The sequence below is a fragment of the Aotus nancymaae genome, unplaced genomic scaffold (genome assembly GCF_030222135.1).
Source record: "Aotus nancymaae isolate 86718 unplaced genomic scaffold, 86718_ANA_hifiasm-v0.15.2.pri h1tg000040l, whole genome shotgun sequence".
Taxonomy (NCBI): Eukaryota; Metazoa; Chordata; class Mammalia; order Primates; family Aotidae; genus Aotus; species Aotus nancymaae.
Genome location: NW_026988454.1, coordinates 114,261,054 through 114,283,902, shown reverse-complemented (window position 1 = coordinate 114,283,902; position 22,849 = coordinate 114,261,054). Strand labels below are relative to the sequence as shown.

Sequence of the window (22,849 nt, the reverse complement as noted above, 5' to 3'; positions counted from 1 at the left end):
GTTAAAAATAATTTCTAGTACTTTTGTTTCTTGGCACTCTCGGAATTTATTAAACCTGAAAGAATTGCATTTGGGCCTTTAAGTTTAATATTGAGAACCAGCCACAACTAAGGAATAGTACTGACTTCCTCTGGATAAAACTGCTTTGATTGCCAATCTGTCGATTAGAGTGGTTGTGACGGATGACAGACTGTGATGTCAGAGCAGGGCCTGGAGACTGAGGTGGGAAAAATCAAGTTGACCTGACACTGTCAATGTGGTGGAATCTCCCTTTGTATTGTTACAGTGTATAGTTCCCAAACTCCAAAGAATCCATGCTTGGGTGGGTGGAAGACAGGGACTTGTGAACCACCCTCTTCATCATCCAGCACTCCTTTTTTTTTTTTTTTTTTAAGTTTACATCTCCTTTTTTAAACATTTAAAACTTCAAATAGAAATAGCTTGAATCAAAATTTCCAATAAGATATAAAATATACAACTATACATATTCTGTATGACGTCAACATCTAATTCTTTCTATAGACTTATTTTTGTTCATACCAAAGAGATTTAAAATTTAACTATAGATTTTATAGATAAGAAGGCAAAAAAGTTAAACTTCCTAAGAGTATTTGAGAAATACTAAACCCTGATTCCTCTGTTTTTAAATATTTTCTTGAGTTTAGGCTTTGTCAGTTAAAGAGATGATGACGCCCACTGCCAGGATCATTGCAGGTCGTAACTCCATATGTGGGAACTGTGTATATTTTCCAGCTTCTTCTAAGGTTGAACCTCAGTAGTGTGGTTTCATCATTTAATCTGATGCACTATTAAACCCTCCACACAGCGTCCCAGAATGTTCGAATTAGAAGGTCGCTTGGGGACATGTAGACTTTTCTCCCATGTAACGTGGTACACTGTTTTAAGGCATCCCTGAGAGATGACCACTTGGCCTCTTCTTGAGTAATTCCAGTGACCAGTGACGGGGAGCTTACTACTGCACAAGGCAGCCCATTCTCTGATTGGTCTGCTCTCATTGTTACAATGTTATTCCTTATATTAAGACAAAACTGCCTCCCAGTAACCTCCACCCATTGGTCCTAGTTCTGACTTCTGGAGCAACACAGAACCAATCTACTAATCTACTCCCTCCTGTACTTGACAGCCTTTCACCATACTGGAATGTAAGTATAAAACACCTCACAAGTAACCCTAACCATAAATGCTTATACGTATGCCTATGCACATTCCCATGAATATATGTGATTACCTGTGCCAATGTTTTATCGGTTTTAATGGAGAAGCAAGAGCTGATTTATAGTGTGGCTACATGATTGCTACCCCTATCTGGTTGGGCATGAAATTTGCATTTCATGATAAAAAATGCCACGTATTTGATAAAATGGAGACAATAGAATATAGAAACAATCCGTTATATTTCTTGTTAGTGCTAAATGAGATACACTTACACAGGAGTAAAACATTCATGTTAATGTAGCACTTTCTAGTTTGCAAAGCAGGCCCCTTACATTATTTTATTTAACCCATATGCAATATAGTCTTATTTCCTCCATTTTACTGCTAAGGACACCAGATATCTAGAGAAGTTACATGTACAAGGCCAAAGACTAGATATAGAAGAATTAGGCCTTACTGACTTCTCAAACCTCGCATTGCACTAAGCAGAGACAGACTTCGAGTCTATGTTGAAGTAATCATCTAGCTTTTGTCGAATGTATTTTGATATTTCTTCGCTGCTAAACACAAAACTAAGGCAGTAAGGAGTCACTTCACGAGCCCTCTTCGTTCAAGGTGATGAGTGAGGTGTGAAGGTAATTTCCCGTGGAGGCTGCTGCACTAAATCAGGCCGACCTGTCTTTGGTGGTTGTGTTGAACTCTGAAAATGATCACTAGTGCTTTACAGCTTTTCTTAGATGACTGCACTATTTCCTCCGCTTGGAATTCTCTTTTGGTTAACAGAAACTAGTGCTGAAAAAACGGAGCTCATTTTTTATCTTCCTGAAAATATCTTCACAGAATTACTTTTGCAGAACATGATGCAACCTACCTAGATTCTCTGCCTCTCCCGCTGCGGCTGTGTGAGTGCGATTGTTGTGTGAATGACGTTTGAAGACTCCAAACCTGCTCCACAAATTACCAAGCACAGTCAATCACTTTAACCTCACACCATAGTGTCACGACCACAAGCCACCAAGCCCCTTCCACGAGTTCTTAGGAAGCCAGACAAGACTAGCGACACAAAAGCTGTTAGGAGGAAGGGCATTTTAAAGACACAAGCTATGTTTTGTGATTCCTCACCTCCCAGAAGGATTCTCCCTGGATGATCCACTAACACACCCTTTCCGAGATGTTTTCTCAAGGGCCTCCACTGTCTTCAGCATCCTCTCATCTCTTTCCTGTCCCTTTTCCCAGCTTTTGTCCCTTCTCCCTCCCAAAGCTCCCAGATGCCTAGAGAAAAGCTTCCAATTGTGTTCTCCTGGAGAAAGGCCCAAGCTCTGGAACTTTCTTCCGTTGACTCCACTCTCCCTCAGGCTTCAGTTATCTGCCCAGGTCTCCCAGAAATCAATGGAATAAATCTTTGGAGGTGGAATTTGACATATCGAGGGGAGGTATCTGGGTGTAGGGCAGATTACATGCGGGTAATGCTTTTCTTCCGCCTCCAGGGGTTTGGCTGAAAAGAAAGCACGCCTACATCTGCCTGGCAGCTATCTGGGCCTATGCTTCCTTCTGGACCACCATGCCCTTGGTAGGTCTGGGGGACTACGCACCTGAGCCATTCGGAACCTCATGCACTCTGGACTGGTGGCTGGCCCAGGCCTCGGTAGGGGGCCAGGTTTTCATCCTGAACATCCTCTTCTTCTGCCTCTTGCTCCCAACGGCTGTGATTGTGTTCTCCTACGTAAAGATCATTGCCAAGGTTAAGTCCTCTTCCAAAGAAGTAGCTCATTTCGACAGTCGGATCCATAGCAGCCATGTGCTGGAAATGAAACTGACAAAGGTAACTGCATTACTCTTTTCTTTTCTGTTTTCTGACCACTTAAAACTTCATAGGGTAAAAAGGATAGGGAATGCTGGAGACTGAGAGAACTTAGAATCTCCTTACATACTCCTGAACTCTGTGGATGATTGTCTAAGCCTTTCTTCGTGGTATCTCCCTCCTCTGTTTCTGTCTCTGTTCCTCCACTTCTCTTTTCTCTCTCTCTTTTACACACACACACACACACACACACACACTCAAATACACACATTTTTAATATCTACCAAATTTGTATAACCCATCCATTGGGGACTTATCTTCTCTATTGAATAGGGTACTATTGATTCATATGCATTATTTCAGTAATAAGAGTAACTTTTATGAAGCATATAATGCCTGGCAGTACTTACTGTGTTGCATGGACTTTGGGGCATGATAAGGGACATTCTACCACTCAAATTATTTATAGAGTAGGAGTTTACCATGTGTGCTGTCCCAAGGGAAGCTTGTGTTAATAACACGAGCAGTTTCTGCAGACTTGAGTACCATGGTAAATGGTAGTTTCAGAGGTGGCAGTTCTTCAGATATTGTGGAGTAAGGAAAAGAACAAGACTAGAGTTTAATCCCATCACTAGTTTGTGACCTAGAGCTAGATATTTAGCTTTGCTGAATCCCTATTTCGTCATCTGTGTAACAGGAATAGTAATATCTGTCTCATTGGGTTATGGTGGGAATTCAAGGAGATAAAACATATTATTCTGTCATTTGGTGCATAGAAAGGTGTTAAAGCAACCGTGGTTTCTCCTTTTTTCTTATACCTGTTAGGAATTACTGGTAAAGTCTAAAGCAGAGGTCTTCACACTTTCATGCTTTTTTCCCCCATATTGAAAAAATATTTTCCAACACATGCCCTCGAAATAAATGACATACAGGTAATACCATCGAACTTCGTATTAAATATTAGCACCCCCTAATTTTTGTCTTCTATTTTAAAGATAAAAATAAAGGTAGATTGAAGTTATAATTATTTCTTCCTGTATCCCAATCAATCATGTTAATTTTTCTCAATTAACATGTTCTCAAATGTTCTCACAGTTCACTTTGGAGACCACTGGTCTCAGGGACCCATAGCAACACAGTTCTCTCCAGATAAGAGATGGCTTCTGAAGTCAGAGCCTGGGTTCTGGTAATATTCCTTTCTCCAAATTGCAGAATTTTTGGAGTTGTGCAAAGATCTTTTGGTTGCATATTGTATTAGTCTGCTCTCACACTGTTAATAAAGATGTACCCAAGATGGGGTAATTTGTAAAGGAAAGAGGTTTGATTAATTCACAGTTCCACATGGCTGGGGAGGCATAACAATCATGGCAGAAGGTGAATGAAGAGCAAAGTCACGTCTTACATGCTGGCAGGCAAGAGAGTATGTGCAGGGGAACTCCCTTTTATAGAACCATCAGATCTCGTGAGACTTAATCAGGGTCATGAGAGCAGCATGGGAAAGTCTTACTCCCATGACTCAGTTACCTCTCACTGGGTCCCTCCCATGACACATGGGAATTATGGGAGCTACAATTCAAGATGAGATTTGGGTTAAGAGGACAGCAAAATCATATCACATGCCGTGAGCTAGATTCCTGATGGCTCCAGTTGACTGTTACGTCCAAACTCTACATGCTGACTAGAGGAAGCTTTGAGGGATGTTTTCATCACTCTAAATCTATACTGATAGCTTAATAATAGAATAGTTCTTGGACAAAAATGCAGCCTTAGGGAGCATGATCTTCTGTCTTATAATTGGCTATAAAGTAGGAAAATATTTTCATGAAATGAAGCATTATGAGTTAGGTTCTTCTTTTCTAGCTCTCCCTTTCGCTCTTATCTGCAACTTTCAAAAAAGAAATTTAAATAAATCAATGCTAGTTAAAGTTGAATTATATGTAATCCAAATCCTACTACTTACCAGGCACTATTTTAGAAACTGGGCAAATGTACCAGTTATGAAAATTTTGCTTTTCAATAGTTTGTGGAAGTACGCCCAGGAAACGATGTGTAGACATCCATCACACTGGTATGTGACGCTGAAGTTTACTTTGTTGCCCTGTAGTTTGACATAGTATACAGTTGCTGCAATGTCTCAGAATGTGCTATCTTCTTGCCATCCCCCTCACCTCTCTGTTTGCCATCCCCATATGTCATTGGCCCTGATACTTTGTTGCTCTTACTCAATGAATCTGGATCCTGATTGCCAGGAGGCCCTTCTTCAGTTTCTCCTAGTTTGTTACCAATCGTCTTCTCTTCTGTCAGTTGAACTGCTCAACTTGACCTCCTTGAATTCTAGCATTTTGTCCTTTGTGTGTTCTTGAGGAGTGAGAAGCTTGTTTAGTCAATGCTTCTGGAACTCATTATACATATGAGATACAGCTCAGCATATACCATTTAATTTGATTTGTTATTATTCTGCTTGGCTTGGACTGGGTAGATCAAATAGGCTTGCCCTTGACCAGGTTAACCAAAGAAATGTTTAATGAAGTGTAGGAATACATATATGTAATTTTGTTATGTATATTCTTTTAATTTATATACTGAATATTGCATCATATAATACGTAATATATTAAGAATATGTATTAAAATAACCTAAATACAAAACATTTCTAATTTTTAATATTTGTGCAGAAAATTTAAGCCAAAATTCAACCCATATTAAAAAGTGAATCTAGTCAATGTTTAGACCAGTAAGTGCTTCTAGAACTCATTATATGTATGAGTCAATGCTTTTGGAACTCATTATGCATATGAGGTATCACTCAGTGCATATGCCATTTAATTTAATTTGTTGTTATTATTCTGCTTGACTTGGACTGGGTAGATCAAATAGTTAGGCTCATCCTAGACCAGGTTAGCCAAAGAAATGTTAAATGAAATGTAGGAATACATATGTATAATTTTTATATGTATATATGTATATTCTTTTAATTTATATACTTAAAGCATTATATCATATAATATGTAATATTATATTAATATGTCTATATTTCATTTATTTGTATAAACCTATGCTAAAATAACCTAAATACAAAGTGTTTCTAATTATTAATATTTATGCAGAAAATGTAAGCCAAAATTCAACCCATATTGAGAAATAAACATAAGTATTGTGACCTCTTCAGTACTACATTTAAACTATTTTTAATTACTACTCAATTTTGACCTTGATTTTTCCTACTGAGTAAAAGTAAGTAGAAACCACCTTATACTGGGCCCTTCCGTAGCCTTAGAAATCTTTTTGCTTATTTAGCTACTACTCAGGATTGTCAGTTTGCTTGCTCACTTGGCGCTTCTCATCTTCAGAACAGCGTGGTCTAAAAGCTGATTACTTAAAGGTTATCTTCTGGGATTCTCAGATCAAAATCACTTAGTTTTCTGTGTATTCTAATTATTTCTAGTTGGGTTATTACTGGGGCCAGTATTCTGCAGGTCTGATCTCATCAAGCTAGACGTTGGCACTCTGTCTGCAACCTTTCTCTACTTTGTAGCCGTCTTCTAATTAATTAAAAAAACAGATGGTTTTGCTAGACTTTTGTAAGCCTGAAATTTTACAGGCTACAAATAGAGGTGTACTATATATATGAGACTGTCCTTATATTTCTATGGCTCAGCATGATCTCATTTCTATGCCTGTGTTTGACCTTGTAAAACTAATTTCTTATTGAACAATCAAGACAAATTCAGTGATATCAGTACTTTCTCTCTTCTTCCTAGGATTACCTAAAAGTTTCAGGAAAGTTTTCATGATGTCGGCGCTAATGGGTAGGGGATTCTTGGTCTGGGTGTTGTCATTCGTTGACCCTGGCATTGCTGAGATATTCAGGGTTTCTTGTGGTCTTAGCTTTAGTTGTCATCTACGTTTGCATCTTCGTTGTTCCAACTATAAGGCCTCTTTAGGCTCATCAGCACTGTATGCTACTTCCCCACCCTTCTGCTGCAACCCATCAGGTGTATCTTGGGTCTTGATTGGGACCCTGGGAAGTGAGGCACATGTTTTCTGCTTTCACATCTCTTGAGAGTTCTAGTGTTTTCCCACCCCCATCCCTGGCCTTTGGTGCTCAGCTCAGTAGGGTAGGTTCAGGATACTTTCTCAAGGTAGGTTACCAAGTCCTCTTATGTCCCTGCTTGCCTTTGGAGGGTAGATCCCATACCTATTCGAGAACAGGAAAACTGGCTTGTATTTCCATGTACATTCTCTAAATTTTTCATGTAATAATCTTAATGCCCTGAGTCCTTTAAGCCTCTGATTGTGGATGCTCAGTCATTTTTTTCCCCACACTCAAAACCCTTTTTCTCAATTATTTCCTCTCCTGTGAGTTTCATATTATTTCCTCTCCTGGTTTTAAAACTCAGAAACTGAGAAATGAATGTTTTACTTCTTTGGGTATTTTTTCTTGTAAAAACATTCACACAATGCAGTGAACACTCTTGCTGCTGATTAAACAAGGGGAATGTTAGAGTCACTGCCCGAGGGGTTCTTCCTGCCTTCTGCACAAAGACCATGGCATTGCAATAAAGAGTTTAATAGACACGAGGCAGGCCGCGCCAGATGGGAAATGTAGTTAGTACCCAAATCAATCTCATCCAAAACCTGTAGGTGAGGGGTATCTCAAAGGCAGTTTGAGTGAAGGGGTGGAGATTGCTATGCATTGGGTGCTTGCTGCGACTGGTTGGATTGGGGATGAAATCATAAAAGGTCGAAGCTGTCCTCTTGAGCTGAGTCTGCCCAGGTGGGGCCATAGGAGTCATGGGGTCCAGGTGGAGCTATGAGTGTCAGACATTCAAAAAAACCTGAAAAGATACCTCGAAAGGCCAATCTTAAGTTCTACGATAGTGACATTATTTGAAGGAGTAATTGAGGAAGTTGCATATCTTATAACCTTCAGAATAATGGCTGACAATCAGTTATGTCTGCACCTTAGCAGAACTCAGTCTCCTCTCCTCTGCCTGTTTGAGAGCCTCCCATTAGTTTTTCAAAAGTGCTTGGGTTTGGGGAAAGGCCTGCTATCATTTGAACTTTATCCTAAATGTCTCTCAAAGTCAGTCTGGCCCCAAATTCCAGGAATAATTAAGGGAAAGTCAAGATGGGGGTGTTACAACAGCTCAGCTCACTGTTACAATATTTCTTACTGGTATGATTTTTGCAAAGTCAGTTTCAGTACAATGACAGGAAGACAATCCCAGAAGCATACATTCATTTTTCCCAATATTATTATGCCATACATGTTGGTAGTTCATAGTAATTCATTTAACACACATCAATCATTTACAATGTTCCAGGTCTACAGTTATCCAGATCCCCTGGGCACCTGGATTTCTCTTAGTGTTCCTTATGTATACCAGAAACCCCTCCAGATTCTCCCTGGTTAAAGTCCCCCTGCTATGTATGAGCCATCAGAGCACTGGGCACATTATCTTTAGTGACATTGGTTATATTTTACTGAATCACATATTTATGGCTCCCTTTTGTAAGACATTAAATGAGGTAAAGGCAAGTGCTGTGGGTACTGTTTGCACTGGACCCTACAGCCTGGCACCTGCTAGCTGTTTAATCAAGATCGCTTGAATAAATACCTAATTGAATAAACTAAGTTAAATTAATTACCTTGATGAATGTTAAGAGTTCCCTTGAACCCTGGCTTGAGTGCCTCTGTTCCTTTTATGCCTGATAGGGCATTTTGCTTCACTTTGCTCTTTTACACTGACTGTGAAACCTTTCTAAAACTCTTAAACATAAAGCTCCATTTCTCTTAAATGACTCCTCCCTTTTATAGCTCATCAGATGTTATTTATCACTGAAGGATCAGATTCAGAAGACCCCCCTATGTGGACTTTCAGGGCAGTTCATGGGGAAAGTTAAAGTGTATTGCTTTAAAAAAAACAAAAACCCAATTCATTAATTACATCCTTCTGTTCTTAGCTTAAATGTCACTTCCCAGAGAAGCATTTCCAAAAACTGAATTCAGATCCTCCTATCACAATGTTTCACTGCAGCCTTTACATTTTCTTCTTGGAATGTGTCACAATTTTTAATTAATTTACAATTTCATACTTATTTTGGGGATTATTTGTTCATTTCCTTTTTTTTCTTTTTTACCGCTACTTGATGAGCCCCGAGTGGGGAACAACCATGTTTTTTTGTTCTCTTTGTGTCCCTGGGACCTAATACAATGCCTCATACATGGTAAGTGCTTAATATATATTTGTGGAAGGAAGGAAGGATTAGTTCAGGGCAATTTAATAAAGAAAAAAGTTTTAAACTAAAGGTCGATCCCAATTTTACCATTAGCTCCTTGAGAGGTGTTACATAGTCAATGTGTGTTTTTATTTTGCCTGCCAGAGGCCAAAAGTCTTGTGTATCTGAGGAATTTCCAACATTTTGTGCCCTGCTGAGAGTGGAAGGAGGAGCATTGTGCCTCTTAATTTAAAAGATGCTGAAAAGACCACTCATTTCCCAGAATTCCCCTACAGATATGGACTTGGGCACCAGCCCTCAACCTGTCCCAGGAACTACTGACAGGACGTCAAGGGGCAGGGAATTCTCTCCTGGGGCCATGGCTACAGCAGCAGTGGTTTCTGCATCAGAACCAGTTCTCAGTCACAGTTTTGGGTAGCATTTCTCTCTGCTTGATCTCAATGTAAAGATAACTTTCCAGTGATACTTTGTATTAACCAATATCCTTTAAATAAATGTATTTTCTATCTCACTCAGCCATAGTCAATTTCTGTTGCTTGCAACTCAGCATCTTGATGAATTCACCTAGGACAAACCATTTAAGCTTGCTGGGCCTTAGTTTTCTTGTCTGCGAAAGAAAGTGGAGGAGAATGAATTGATCGCAGTTACCTTCCAAACTCTGAGCATCTGTGAAAATGATTAGATTGGTTCAATTGTTTAAAGGTCTTTGGCAATAGCTATTGTTACTAAAAACACATGGCCATCCCACCTGAATATTTGTTCCACTCCAAGCCTCATATCCTCACTTCAAGGGCTTTGGGTCATCTATAACCAACGGTGAAGTCTCCCCTGTTTTGCTGAACCAGAAACTTATAAGTTATTTTCTGTTCTTTAAGCCAGCCACTGCCTAGTCAGGGAATATTGTGTTCAGTTTTGGACCCAAATCCCAAAACACAGATGCATAGAGTGACATGACCTAATTTGCCGCCTCTCTTTTCAGTTGCAGCTTTTGCTTGTTTATAGAGTAGTGGTATTTTAAGATTTGAGAAAATTGCAATTGGGAAATGTGAAATTCTTGTTTTTCTTTTCTTTTTTTTTTTGAGGTATGAATTCATGTTTACTGCTTAGATCACAACCAGGGTTAACAAATGGAAGGTACACTAAAGATGTCAGAAATGTTTTCTTTACAAGTCTATGGAGGAAGGTGTAGGATAGTTGGCCTTAATTATCTTTCTGTGGATAAAATAGAATGAAGGAAGAAATTCAAACTAGACACATTGAAAGCTGTCAAATTACTTAATTTCTTAAAAGGTAATGTGAAAGCTAAGTAAGTGTCACCATTCTTATTTGTGTGTGTATGTGAGGGAAACAAAGAAGGTAGATCACAGTTGTCAAGTTCCCTACCTTTCTGCTTGCCACAGGTAGAATCACTCAATGACAGGTGGCTGGCTCTACATGTGGAAGGTAGTAGTCTCATAACTGGAATTACTGTCATTTAATATTATTTTCTTACTGGTTGGACTCAAATCCATATACTTGCTAGCTAGACCCAAAACAGAAAAACAAAATCTTGTCACGCACATGCTCCCGTCAATTGCACTCTCTCCTGAAGCAGGTAGGGTGCTCATTCTTCCTGTTCTCTAATGCATAAAGGTGATCTCTCCTGATAACATTATCTCACCATAGCCACTGAAATATCTTTGCCATCCCCAGTCTAATTGGTTCTATAATGTGATTCAACCTTGTTATTGACGGGGAACTTATTTCATCTCTCAGGCTTTTTCAACCTTATTTTCACATCAATTCTATATTTTCTTCCCATCTATTTTATTATTCAAGGTATTATGCAGCTTCAAGTGTTAGCTGAAGTCTTATTCATATCTGGGCAAAGGAGCCTGGAGGAAGGAGCTGGGTACCCCTTCTGAAATAGGTGTTCCTAGAAAATGAGGGATTCTGCCCCACTCACACTGGTCAGTGGAGATGAACCATGACTGGCATCACAGAGTTACTCAGAGTATCTCCATGCCAATGACTTTTCCCACTCTTCCACACTCAGCACATTGAAAGGAGGGAAACTCCTTCTCAGAAACCGTATCTGCTGGAATGCTTCAGATGTATTAGACACAGAGGCATAACCGTGGAGAATTTTCTTTCAACCACATTATTCTATTATTGCTTTAATTGGTTAATTCATTGGAATTGAGCAATTACGGACAACACTGCTTTTGTGACACAATGCCAGCTTGAACTGGAGCTGGAAAATGGCTATGTCCCTTGGTCCTCTGCAGCACGATGTACTTAAAATGAACTGGGTTGCAGATGTGTGATTCTTTTGTAGAAGCTAAACATGTACTCTCTGAATTTCCGCCCACAAAAATTGTCTAATTTAGGATTTGAAGTCTTACTGCTTTTCCAGTGACCCAAAAAGGCAGTGATAAAAGTGAAGTAATTAAAAGAAATAAACAACTTAGAAAAAGCTGATGGGTAGAGGAGCCTGTGTTAGAACTGGCTTAAGGAAATCTGGAATAGAGATTTTAGAAAATAAAAATGAAGACACACTTCGAATTAAAGAAAGTAAAAAACAAACCGATGAAAAGATTAAACATATTCCAAGCTGAGTAGAAAGTAGTGCTGACAAAAATGGAGTGTAAAATGAAAGTTTTGGAAACTTTTGTGGCTTATATCTTAAAATAGTTTCATATTTAAATGTTTCGTATTTTTGGGAGTGTATTTTTAGATGAAAAGCTTATAAAAAGTGAATGTGCCTTATATTAACTTTGTATCCACTTCAGAAACATAAATAACATTGTGTAGTACTTTTTACATCTAGCCTTTTATCCCTCTTTCTGCTTTAAACTCAATTTCTAAGTCTTTCAATTTAAAGTATTTAGATTTATTCTAATCCCAGAAAAATCGCAGTGATTCATTTGCTATGTGTTTGTAAAACTGCAGTATATTTAATTCTTCCATGTCCTTTTAAGAAGGATAACATAATGCAAATGTTTTAAATCTTTCCTGTTCCCCAATTACACACTCCTCTAAAAGTAGAAAATACGTAAAATATAGAAAATATTATGGACTAAGTGCTAATCTATTTTTTGTCAATGACTTTGGCAGCAACACAGAAAACAGCTTTTGGGATACTGTGAACTCATCATATGACTCACCAAAGAAGCAAAGATGGAGCTATGTTAAGTCCCCAGACATCTGCTAAAGCAAGCTTTATTTCTACAGTTAGTGTTTATTTGGGGATTTAGACAAAGAAGGCCCTCACAGTGAGCCTTGAGGCATCCATTCCGTTTACAAGCAAAAGTCACACAGACTTAACCAAATAAAAATTCTCCTGGGTAAGTTTCTTAGAAAGATAAAAAAGCAAGTCCAGTGGGAGAGCTGCATGTGTTTATTAGGACTTGACAGTTTGACTGTTAAGTACAGGTGAGAGTTTTGGCTCAGGACCTAAAGCAACGTTGCAGGTCATGTGGGAGATCTGGGCTCACTTGATTCATTTCCTGGTGATTCAGATTATCTATTTGTAAAATGGAACAAAACTAATATTATTAAGTGGTTTTTTTTTTTTTTTTTTTTTTTTTTTTTTTTTTTTTTTTTGGTGTGTGTGCTGCCGTTAATGTTCAAAGATGAGTTCTGAAATTCAGGGTGGAATTTTAGAACCTGAAATTTAGGGCAAAATTTCTATGTTTCATTCTTATCCACCACACATAGGTGGGTTCCCAGGGCAAATACATCCCATAGACAGGCTGTTCCACAGGTCAAGTAGACCGAAGGCTGTGGACCTTGCCTGTCTACCACTAAAGTGTACTAAAATATATGTGCAGACATGTGACCTTGTTATAGGAAAAACACATCCAATCAACCATCGAAAACAAAAAAGGCATTCACAAATGGTGTTGCTTTAATTATTACTAATAAAGCATGGTGTGTCTCACTCCTCAGCATTGATTCTCTACAACTTGTCATGACCCTGATGTTGGGAATTGTTATTTTACTTCTTAAAGTGGGGGATGGGAGTGAAAGGAAGTGAAACCTGGCATAGCTCCATCCTTACTCAGAGATTATAGGGAAGTCCAGTTTTCCTGGAACTCCTTCATAAAATCCTCAAGGTGGGTCTAATCAAGATCTTTTAAGTCATGTACTGCTCTCTATTCCTATTACTGTAGCCAGGAATGTGTAGTCTTCTGATTGGTCGGATTTGGGTCCTGTGGTACCCACGATGCCAACTTCATAAAGCAGCCTAGCAGACTGAGGGGTTCTGGTGATGCTAAGTTAGAAGAGATACTCTGGAAAGATGGAAATAAAGGCAAACAAACAGCCCCTCCACAAAAATAGATGTCTACTACACAGATTATACAGTTTTCAAATTTATTTTACAGAAGAAACATCCTGGTAGATAACAGTGTGTAAGGATACTTTGATGTTAGTGTATGCTTTCTCAATTAGGAACTGAAATAGCTCAAGTTTAAAATAAAAACCAAAGTTTTGGTTTCATTTGTCGGTCTCAATACTCTAATTTCTTATTTCTTCTTTAAACTCTTGCCTAACCAAACCTGCTAAGAGTAGAAATTTGATGTAGGCAGGAATGTGTCTCTTTGCTTATTGCTTTATCCTTCACAGAAAACATGTGGAAGATGCTCAGTAATACTTGTAGACTGAATGAGTAAACAATGATCTTTCTACCTTCTATTTCTTTCTGCCTTATTTTATGCTACAGGTTAATCCTCCTAAGCAAGGCTCTCGTCGTATTTTCTGCCCCAAAACCTACTAGTGTCTCAAAGAATATAGAATTGAGTGCAAGCTCAATAATATCATGCTAAACCCTGAATACATGGATGCTACTTTCTTTCCTGCTTCATCTCCCTTTGTTGCCTTCTCAGACCACACCACAATGAATTGCTCGCTGGTTCATAGACAGACTCTCACATTCCTGTCTATGCCTTTACTTTGTTTCACAACTGCTCCTTTATTTCTACTTGCTAAGGTGCATGTCCTCTTTGAAACTGTCCTCAACAGGCCGGGCATGGGTGCTAATGCCTGTAATCCCAGCACTTTGGGAGGCTGAGGTGGGTGGATCACCTAAGGTCAGGAGTTCAAGACCAACCTGGCCAACATGATGAAACACTGTCTCTACAAAAATACAGAAATTAGCCAGGCATGGTGCATGCACCATGTAATACCAGCTACTTGAGAGGCTGAGGCAGGAGAATCGCTTGAACCCGGGAGGTGGAGGTTGCAATGAGCTGAGATCACGCCATTGCACTCCAGCCTGGGCAACAAGAGCGAAACACTGTCTCAAAAAAAAAAAAAATTCCTTAATTTGCCCAATAGGATGTACATATGTCCTCCACTGAGCTGCCACTTAAATCATATTCAGCCTTATATTGTAGTTATTTGTATTCTAGAGGGATACAACTCAGGCTCTAGGCTTTACTGGTATTCCCCACAGCGGTAGGCATAGTGTCTTACACAAAGCACTTGCTAAAAAGAGTTCGTTGAATTGAAGTGAGATGATGTATAGGGGTCAGGCAGGTAGTTACACAGCACTAATTAGGACTACAGTATTAAAGGGAGTGAATTGCAGATGGCAAGAGACCCATAAGGGTCTTTTAAATTCTATCGCTAATTATTCTTTGGTCTGAAAATAAAGAGACCCCAAAGGTGACTATGATTTTGTGAGAGTGAGTGTTTTCTGGAAAAGTCTTGTTCCATACAACTGTGCCACTTTGGCTGAATCTCAATGACTTATTTTACATTATCTACCTAGTGAATTTCCACTATGTGAGCCTCAAACCTGAGAAAAATTTGACTCAAAAGGAATCACATTTAGTAGAAATTTCTGAAAATGCAAATTAGAATTTCAAACCAGGGCAGAGTTTCTGTTTCCTGAGGCGAATATGGATGATTTAAAATTTCATCAAGGTGAATATATTTTCCAATATATAATTTTTTAAGTTTTTTAGTTTTCCAATATATAAATTTTTAAATGACTGTAGGTTGAGAAGTCCAGAAATATTATGATTTCCTGACCCATGGAGGCATAATCTGACAGCTATTTGAGGGTTGTATTTTGGGTCTTTGGGTACATTCAGATTCTAGAGTGGAAACTGCATAGGATGTGGTAAATGGGATAAAAAACTATAATCAATTCTTTTGGCTGAACTTCTCAGAAGTCCATATGAAATGATTCCTATGGACACAGTATATGAAAGCAATGACAGACTGTCTTGGGTGCGAAGAAGTGACCTGATCCTTCTCCATATCCAACGTTTCAGATTCATGTCCTTTACCAGTCATCTTGATTCTTTGTTGCTTTCCCTCATCAGGTAGCGATGTTGATTTGTGCTGGATTCCTGATTGCCTGGATTCCTTATGCAGTGGTGTCTGTGTGGTCAGCTTTTGGAAGGCCAGACTCCATTCCCATACAGCTCTCTGTGGTGCCAACCCTGCTTGCAAAGTCTGCAGCGATGTACAATCCCATCATCTACCAAGTTATTGATTACAAATTTGCCTGTTGCCAAACTGGTGGATTGAAAGCAACCAAGAAGAAGTCTCTGGAAGACTTCAGGTAAAATTTCAGAAGCTTTAAATGAATTACATTCTCTTTGTTTCAAAATCCTGTGGAGTTCAAGCTACTCAGATATGCTGTTTTCTTAGGGATAAAGCTCATCGCCTAGGAGTATTGTAGAAAGGACTTTATTTTGCTTATAAAAATTCCTGAAATCAAGTAATCAGCTATTAGAGTTTGTATGACATGGATAGTGAGAAGTGATTCTGTTTTTGATCCTGGAGCAACTAAGATACAGAGATGTGTCAATTTGAGCAACAACCACTATTTATCCATGGCTTGTACTTTCCATATCTGGGAGCAAATCCATTTATTCCAAGAGTACTGTTTTACATGGCCTTGACCTCACAACAGAACGATTCTCTTGTTCGACATATCACTACCACTAGCTAAGGGAATAAAAGTTGGGCAGGCAGAGGAAGAAAGGGGAGAAGGGAGATGATATTTCTGCTCTGTGCCAGGTTTCTTTTATTTTATTCTCACAAGAGCCCCGGGTTATTCTTTTTCTTTGTCAGAAGAAGAAATCGAGGTTCAAATAAGGTTAAAGTTAAGTAAGCTGCCCATGTTTAAACAGCTAGAAAGTAACAGCGGAGGAATTCAAATTTAGGTCTACTGGGTTTCAAAATGCATGCTTTTTGGTTGATACTGTTTCTGCTACACGATGAAGAGAGTTTGGGAATCTAGCATTATTTTTCCTAAAGGACCAAAAGACTCAGGGTGAGTAAAGACTTGGGGGTGATTGGTGGTCTTCTGTGTTTACTCAGAGTCAGTATTAGCAGTAAAAAGTGGAACAAGCACCTGAATTCCTGAATTCACGGTCTAAGGTGAGGGGTGTCAAGACAGCCCCAGGTCTCAGTACTTTTTATTCTTATTTACTTGATTTCTATATTTTTCAATACTTTTTTCCTTGAGTAAGTAAGGGACAGTGGAAAGAAGGTAGAACTAGCTATGAGAAGATGTGGATTTTGTCTTGTTCTTTCAACGTGCCTGAGCAAGTGACAAATATTTTGGACTTTTAGGTTTCTCCCCGTGGATCAAATGGAAAGATGACAAAAAGGCACAAATAAAAGGTAGCATTATCATTGTTGCTGTGGTACAGGGGAAAAGACACATAATTTGAAGATAGAAGAACAGTATTTAAGGTTCAGCTATTTACAATAGCTCTGTATCTTTGAGCAAATTACCTTCGTAGAGCCTAGAACTGGAATGAACGAATAATAATACCCATCTCCTGAAGTTGTAAGAATTAAGCGAAATTGATGTGTGAAAAGATCTAAGGAACGATTGTTAGTAGTGCTTTCACATTTTTAATGGTTAACACCTTTGCTGTTGAATTGAACAGTTAAATCCAAATGCTAAAACACATCTCTTTCTGAAGTAATAACACTACGTCCTCATCAGCTGTTGATATTTTGTTACAAATGCAGATAGAGAGAATAATTTTAATAGAGCAGTTGTGAGAGAAAGTAATGGGGCACTTCTTCATCTGAAGGAGACGGGGATTTGACAGGAATGACTGCAAGCAAATTTCACATACCTCATAATTTTGCCTCTGACTGCCTCTGTGTTCTGTACATTCACTCCCAACTATGAGGAGCCCATAAATATTCGATACTCAACAACGGGAAGAAGGAAATTTATGTGGGAGAAAATGACTTAGGGCCACAGACCTTTGGGAAAATCAGTCAGGCAAGAGACAGCTCGATTCACTGGTTCCTATTAGCTGTTTATATGTAATATAGCAATTGCTCTGCTGGAGGAGGACAGGGGCTGTTTCTACTCTCTAGAGGGTCAGCTCTCGGGGAAAAAGTAGGCAGTAGAGCTGAAGCAGTGAGGAGCACCTAGGTGCTAGAGGTTGAAGTCTCTTTGCAGAAGGAATGCTGAAGAGATGTTGAGTCACATATTTCGGAAGGGGCTGCTTCAGAGAAGAGCAGAAGGAAGGACGGTACCACCAGAGGTTTCTTTTTATCTTTACAAAGAAGACAAAATGAAACCTCATTTCTCTTTGTTGTTATTAAGAAGCTACGCAAGTGAGTAATGTGCAGGTCTGTAGAGCATGGTTAAGTGATGTGAAGCTAGGTCAGAATTATTGCACAAACCAGCACAAGTGAATTAAACTGGATTAATCAATATCCTTGTTCTTTTCTTTTCTGAGTCCTGAAATGTTTTTGCTTATAAGGGGTCACCCTCTTGGGAAATATTTTGAAATCAAATAATAAAGCTAATGTATTGAATATGGGATTGTGGAAACAAATTTTGGGTCATCTTAACAGTTCATTGAAAGTTAAAGTTGTTTTTTCCTCCTGAATTGAATCCCCTGAGATTCTGGTAGAAGTTGGTGAGCCAAAGGAAACAGATGTGGCCAAGAGCTCTCTCTGGGATATTATTCTTCCCTACACCTGGGTATCCAGATGTAGTCTCCCATACGTTATCAACAGCACTTCTCCACCCTGGCTGTGTCATGGAGACACCTGGGGAACTTTGAAAAATGACTGCTGCCTGGGCCTCACCTGCAGAGATTTGGCTTTGTCTGGATCGGCCCTGAGCTTCCGTTGTTTGATTGTTTACCTCTCCCAGATGATTTTCTTGCACATTGTTGAAAGCTAATGAACCAGAGGCTGAGGAAGGAAGATGTTGGCAGTGCAGCTCATGGAGTCCTAGGCCTCTGCCTACACAGAGACCAATGAGGCCACCTGTGGTCAGTGACAGAGGAAAAATGCTGCAGATGCTAGGCCTATCTCAGATGGAGAAGAAAGGCTTAAAAGACACTGGGGATTCAAACATTTGATTAGGGGTGTGCAGTGAAGGATGGAGGCATTTACATTCCTGGTATTGTGTAAAGATAACGAGGGAGAACAAAGCCCCAAACTCTGGCATTGATACCTCCCCTGACCACCTTGGCTTGTAATGCTGCCTTCATGAAGAACATTCCTTCAGTAGGTGAATCACAAGCCTAGTCGAGTGCAGGTAGGTGTGCAATTAGTTTTGTTCTAGAAGACAGGAAACTCATTATGGCACAGGAAATGTGCTGTAAACAAGTGGCTTATTTTTGGAAAACTCTGCCCAAATAATTCCTTGACTTGGAATATTCCAAATGTAATTATTATTTTCTATCTATCTCTAATTCAAGCTTTATGCACATAATCCTCATGGTAGTCAAGTCTGGCATATACATATGCATGTATATGTACATATGCATTTATGTGTGTGTATATATTATGTAATACATATATAAATACATAGTATTACATAGTTATATATGTAAATACATACTATTTATGTATTTTTATATATGCATATATTTAATTGCATTTTCTTCTCCTTTATCTAGACTGCACACTGTAACCACAGTCAGGAAGTCTTCTGCTGTGCTGGAGATTCATGAAGAGGTATGAAGATGGATACAGTATCACTATGGACACACGTATTCACTTATTTGCCTCTTCATTGCTGTAAACATTTGATTGTGGCCACACTTTCGTCTTTATATTATATTTTTATATTTTGTACACTTTTCCTCAAGCCAGGGGTTGCTGGGAAATTCCAATGGCTAAATGGAAACTAGATTGCAGGATACTAATTTAATGATTATTATCAGGATGAGCGTCCCTGGAACTTTGTTTTCTTGTACTTTAAAACCTATTGTCATGCCAAACAGTATTGAGTGTGAGATAGTGAGAAAAATGTTGAGACGTTTTGTTTATTAGGGGGTTATTTAATTTTATTCCATCATTGTCATTATTATTTCTTAATGTCTGGTTAGGGAGGCAGTTTCTGGGGTTCATTTAGGTGGACGATCATGTATGTTGGGCCATGGCTCTTTGACTGGTAGATGCTTTGATTCTCACAGCCATTTTTCATGCTGGGGGAGGGTCACATTCTGATGGCAGTGGTTCCACAAAAAAGTTCTCTGGGGAAATCAGTTTTGCCTTAAATCCATAAATGGAAAACTCTCTTGTGTCTCCAAATTTGAAGATAACAGTAATTTCCACTGATGATAATTTTACCCACATGGGTTTTCTCATTAAGTTCTACTTGCTAAAATAGTGGATGTAACAGGCCATTATGAGTTGTAATTGCTTAAGAAGCGAATTTAGCGAAGACAGCTATTTGTAAGTGTTGTTTCTTCTCTTTGTTCTTTATTAGCTTGTTATTTCTTTGGTTCATTCCTTTTTTTAAAAAAACACCTTTGGAGGCAGATAAATAAAGAGACATAGGTATGAATGAGATGGAGTGATTTCAAAGACAGTTCCCTGCCCTTTAAAAGCTACTGAAAGGAGAAGGCATGTAGATACTGTGTCCAAATAGGTTTTCTACTCATTGTCTATTATCTTTGCTCCTGATCTGATAAGCAGGGCCATCTACAGTGCAATTCTTTTAATTCAGTGACTAGACAAGTGTTCTCTATGCTTCTCCATTCCATCTACCTCGCCTTCTGCTATGAACTTAAGCCTTGCTCATCAATTGTGATTCTGCCTTTCTGGTAATGGCCAGCAAGAACAATGAAAAGGGGAAGAGGGTGGCCTCTTTCATGCCACTGATAATCTCTCCACTCCTTCCATTTGAAGGTTTGTAAAGAATCATACCGTCCTCCAGGGCTCAACCTCAGTACATGACACCTTCAGTCCCTTTGTCTTTTCTTGAGAGTCGGGAGTGTGGGATGAGGAGTGAGTTGATATGTGTCATTGGTTTCAGATAAATGCCAAATAGATGTTGGAAGACGTGCTATATGAGTACAACAACAACAAAAAGCAACAACTCTGGGGCTTATGACTGCACACCAAAGTCTGGAGAAAAGAAGAGGCAGAATTGTGATTAGAATAGAAAGGCAAGGAACTTTTTAGCCGACGTGCAAATTGTAGGGGTGTAAAAGCATGTGGCACTTCAGACAGAGGTAGACACAGCTGTAAAGCACAGTCAGACTGCCTGGGTTTGCACCCCTCCTCTGTGCCCTTTGGCAAGTTTGAAACATGAGGATAATAACAATAGTATCACAGGGTCATTGTGAGACTTATGAGATAATACCCACATGAGTCACTTAGCACTATAATATATAGTATCCACATAAGTCACTTTTCTGTTACAGAGAAGCACCCCTGTGTACTAACAACTGCTTTTATTATTATTAAGGTGAGTGGTGGTCAGAAGTGGAGCTGGGAATGGTAGTCTGGCAGGAGTCAAATCAGACCCCAAGGGCTTTGTTGTTTATGCTGTTATATGGATTTTACCATGATGGTGATAGGGAGACCATTCATGATTTTTGGCTGGGGAAGAAAGACCAGTCTGGTGGCAGTGTGGAGGGTGGATTGACTGCACGAGAGTGGGAGGAATCAAGATTAGAGATTGGCAGACCAGCTGAGAGGCTTTATAAAAAAAAAATTACAACATACGAGGACCTGAATTAAGAAATGGCAATAAAAATGAAGATGAAAATGTAGGTTTAAAATATTTTAAAAAGTGACAAAAAAGTGGTAATTGATTGCATGGAGGAATAAGAGTTGAGAATAACTTGAGGCCATCTGCTTAGGAAATAACTTAGATAATGGTGTCTACAGAGGGGAAAAATACAGGAGAGAGAGTGGGATGGGGGAGAGAGTGAATTATATTTAGAATATGTCGAACATGGAGCATTTGAAACATAGGTAAAGATATTCAAAATAGGTAGTTAAAAATAATATAAAGTCATACTCAACGATGTGGGGACTATAGAGTTGCAGAGTGAAGCAGGTAGCATAAGAATGCTAAAAGAGAAATTGCTGGTCTTAAATGACCTGAGGAAAGTAAAGTGAAGGAGGTTTTTTTCCTTCTTCTTCTTTTGTGTAGGGGGATGATTGTGGACGTGGATGATGGATGGCAGTAGAGGTTAGAAAAGGAGAAAAGAACACTCAAGTTAGTGTAGATTTGTCTAGAAGGTGGAATTTAACATTAACATTGTACAAATGTCCCTGAAGGTAGAGAGTTTAACTGTTTAAAGGTAGATTCATTGAACCGTTTAACTAGAATGTGGTCTTTAACGTGGCTTTATAAATGCATGTGTAAGAAAAATTAGCATAATGAAAAGGAAAAAAAAAGAGTTTAAATTGTAGGAGCTTTGGAGAAGATCCTAGAGTTAATTTCTGCTATCAATTTGAAAAATATGATTGAAGTCCTCCGTGCTTTGGTTGTGCCTTGTTTTGGGTAACACTCTGAGCTGGGAGGCACCAGAGTTGATAGAGATGTGGTCTTTGGGACAGAATGGAGGAAGAAAAAGCAAGGAGTCATTGAAGGTTGGCTCATGTACACCAGACTGTCAGTGGACAATTTCCTGAGTGGGTTTTGCTTTTCTAGTGGCTTCCAACGATTTGAGAAAACTCTGTACAGTCCTCAAACGCTTCTACAAATTTAATTTTAGCTTAAAAGGATATATTACATTTTATGTCTTGGGGGTTAGGAGAAAGACTGCAAAATCTTTGAGCTTGTAGCTATGCCTGTTCTCCTTTGGGTTCTCATAACTGGCCCAGTGCCTGATACATAAAGAACATTTGGAAAGTTAATGGTTGAAATCAAACAAGTAATGGCTTGGGGGAGATATGGAAACATAAGCTAGAGTATTGAATCAAGAATGTAAAATCCTAGATCGCTAGACTTTCATTTAAACATGACCTATCTTGTTAACAAATAAATGAGTAAATTTGTAAAATGGAGATTGAGAGTAGAAATGCCCTACTAACTTGAAAAGTTGGATTTCAAGAATCATAATAAAATCTAAATATATTTTAATTTTTCCCAAGTAAAATGAAGCAATGAGTATATTTCACAGTAAAATCCAAGTTTTTGACTTTTAGAAATGCAATTGTCTCAAGAATAAAGCATTATGCTTATTTAGAACTGAAATGGTAACTACAAAAATCTGTCTCATTTAATTCCACCACTGCCTCTGATGACCTTTAGCAACATGAGCCACAAATCCACAAACGGAAATGGTTCTCCATTAAGTTAATGCAAATGAGGGAGAAAAGACAAAGGAAAGGAGAGGGAGAGAGGAAGAGTCAGAACTAGCTGATGAACAAGCTGTTGCAGGGATCAATGATGCC

The 22,849-nt window shown here is 38.9% G+C and overlaps 1 protein-coding gene across 1 annotated transcript in view; it reads left to right on the top strand.

Moving 5' to 3' along the window:
• OPN5 (opsin 5) overlaps positions 1-19,171 on the top strand; it is a 30,022-nt gene extending 10,851 nt beyond the window's left edge. The window contains exons 4-6 of the mRNA XM_012441528.2: positions 2,664-2,998; positions 15,535-15,776; positions 19,108-19,171. Of these exons, the coding sequence (XP_012296951.2) occupies positions 2,664-2,998; positions 15,535-15,776; positions 19,108-19,171 (641 nt within the window). The remainder of the gene's footprint in view (positions 1-2,663; positions 2,999-15,534; positions 15,777-19,107) is intronic.
• The last annotated feature ends 3,678 nt before the right edge of the window (positions 19,172-22,849 follow it).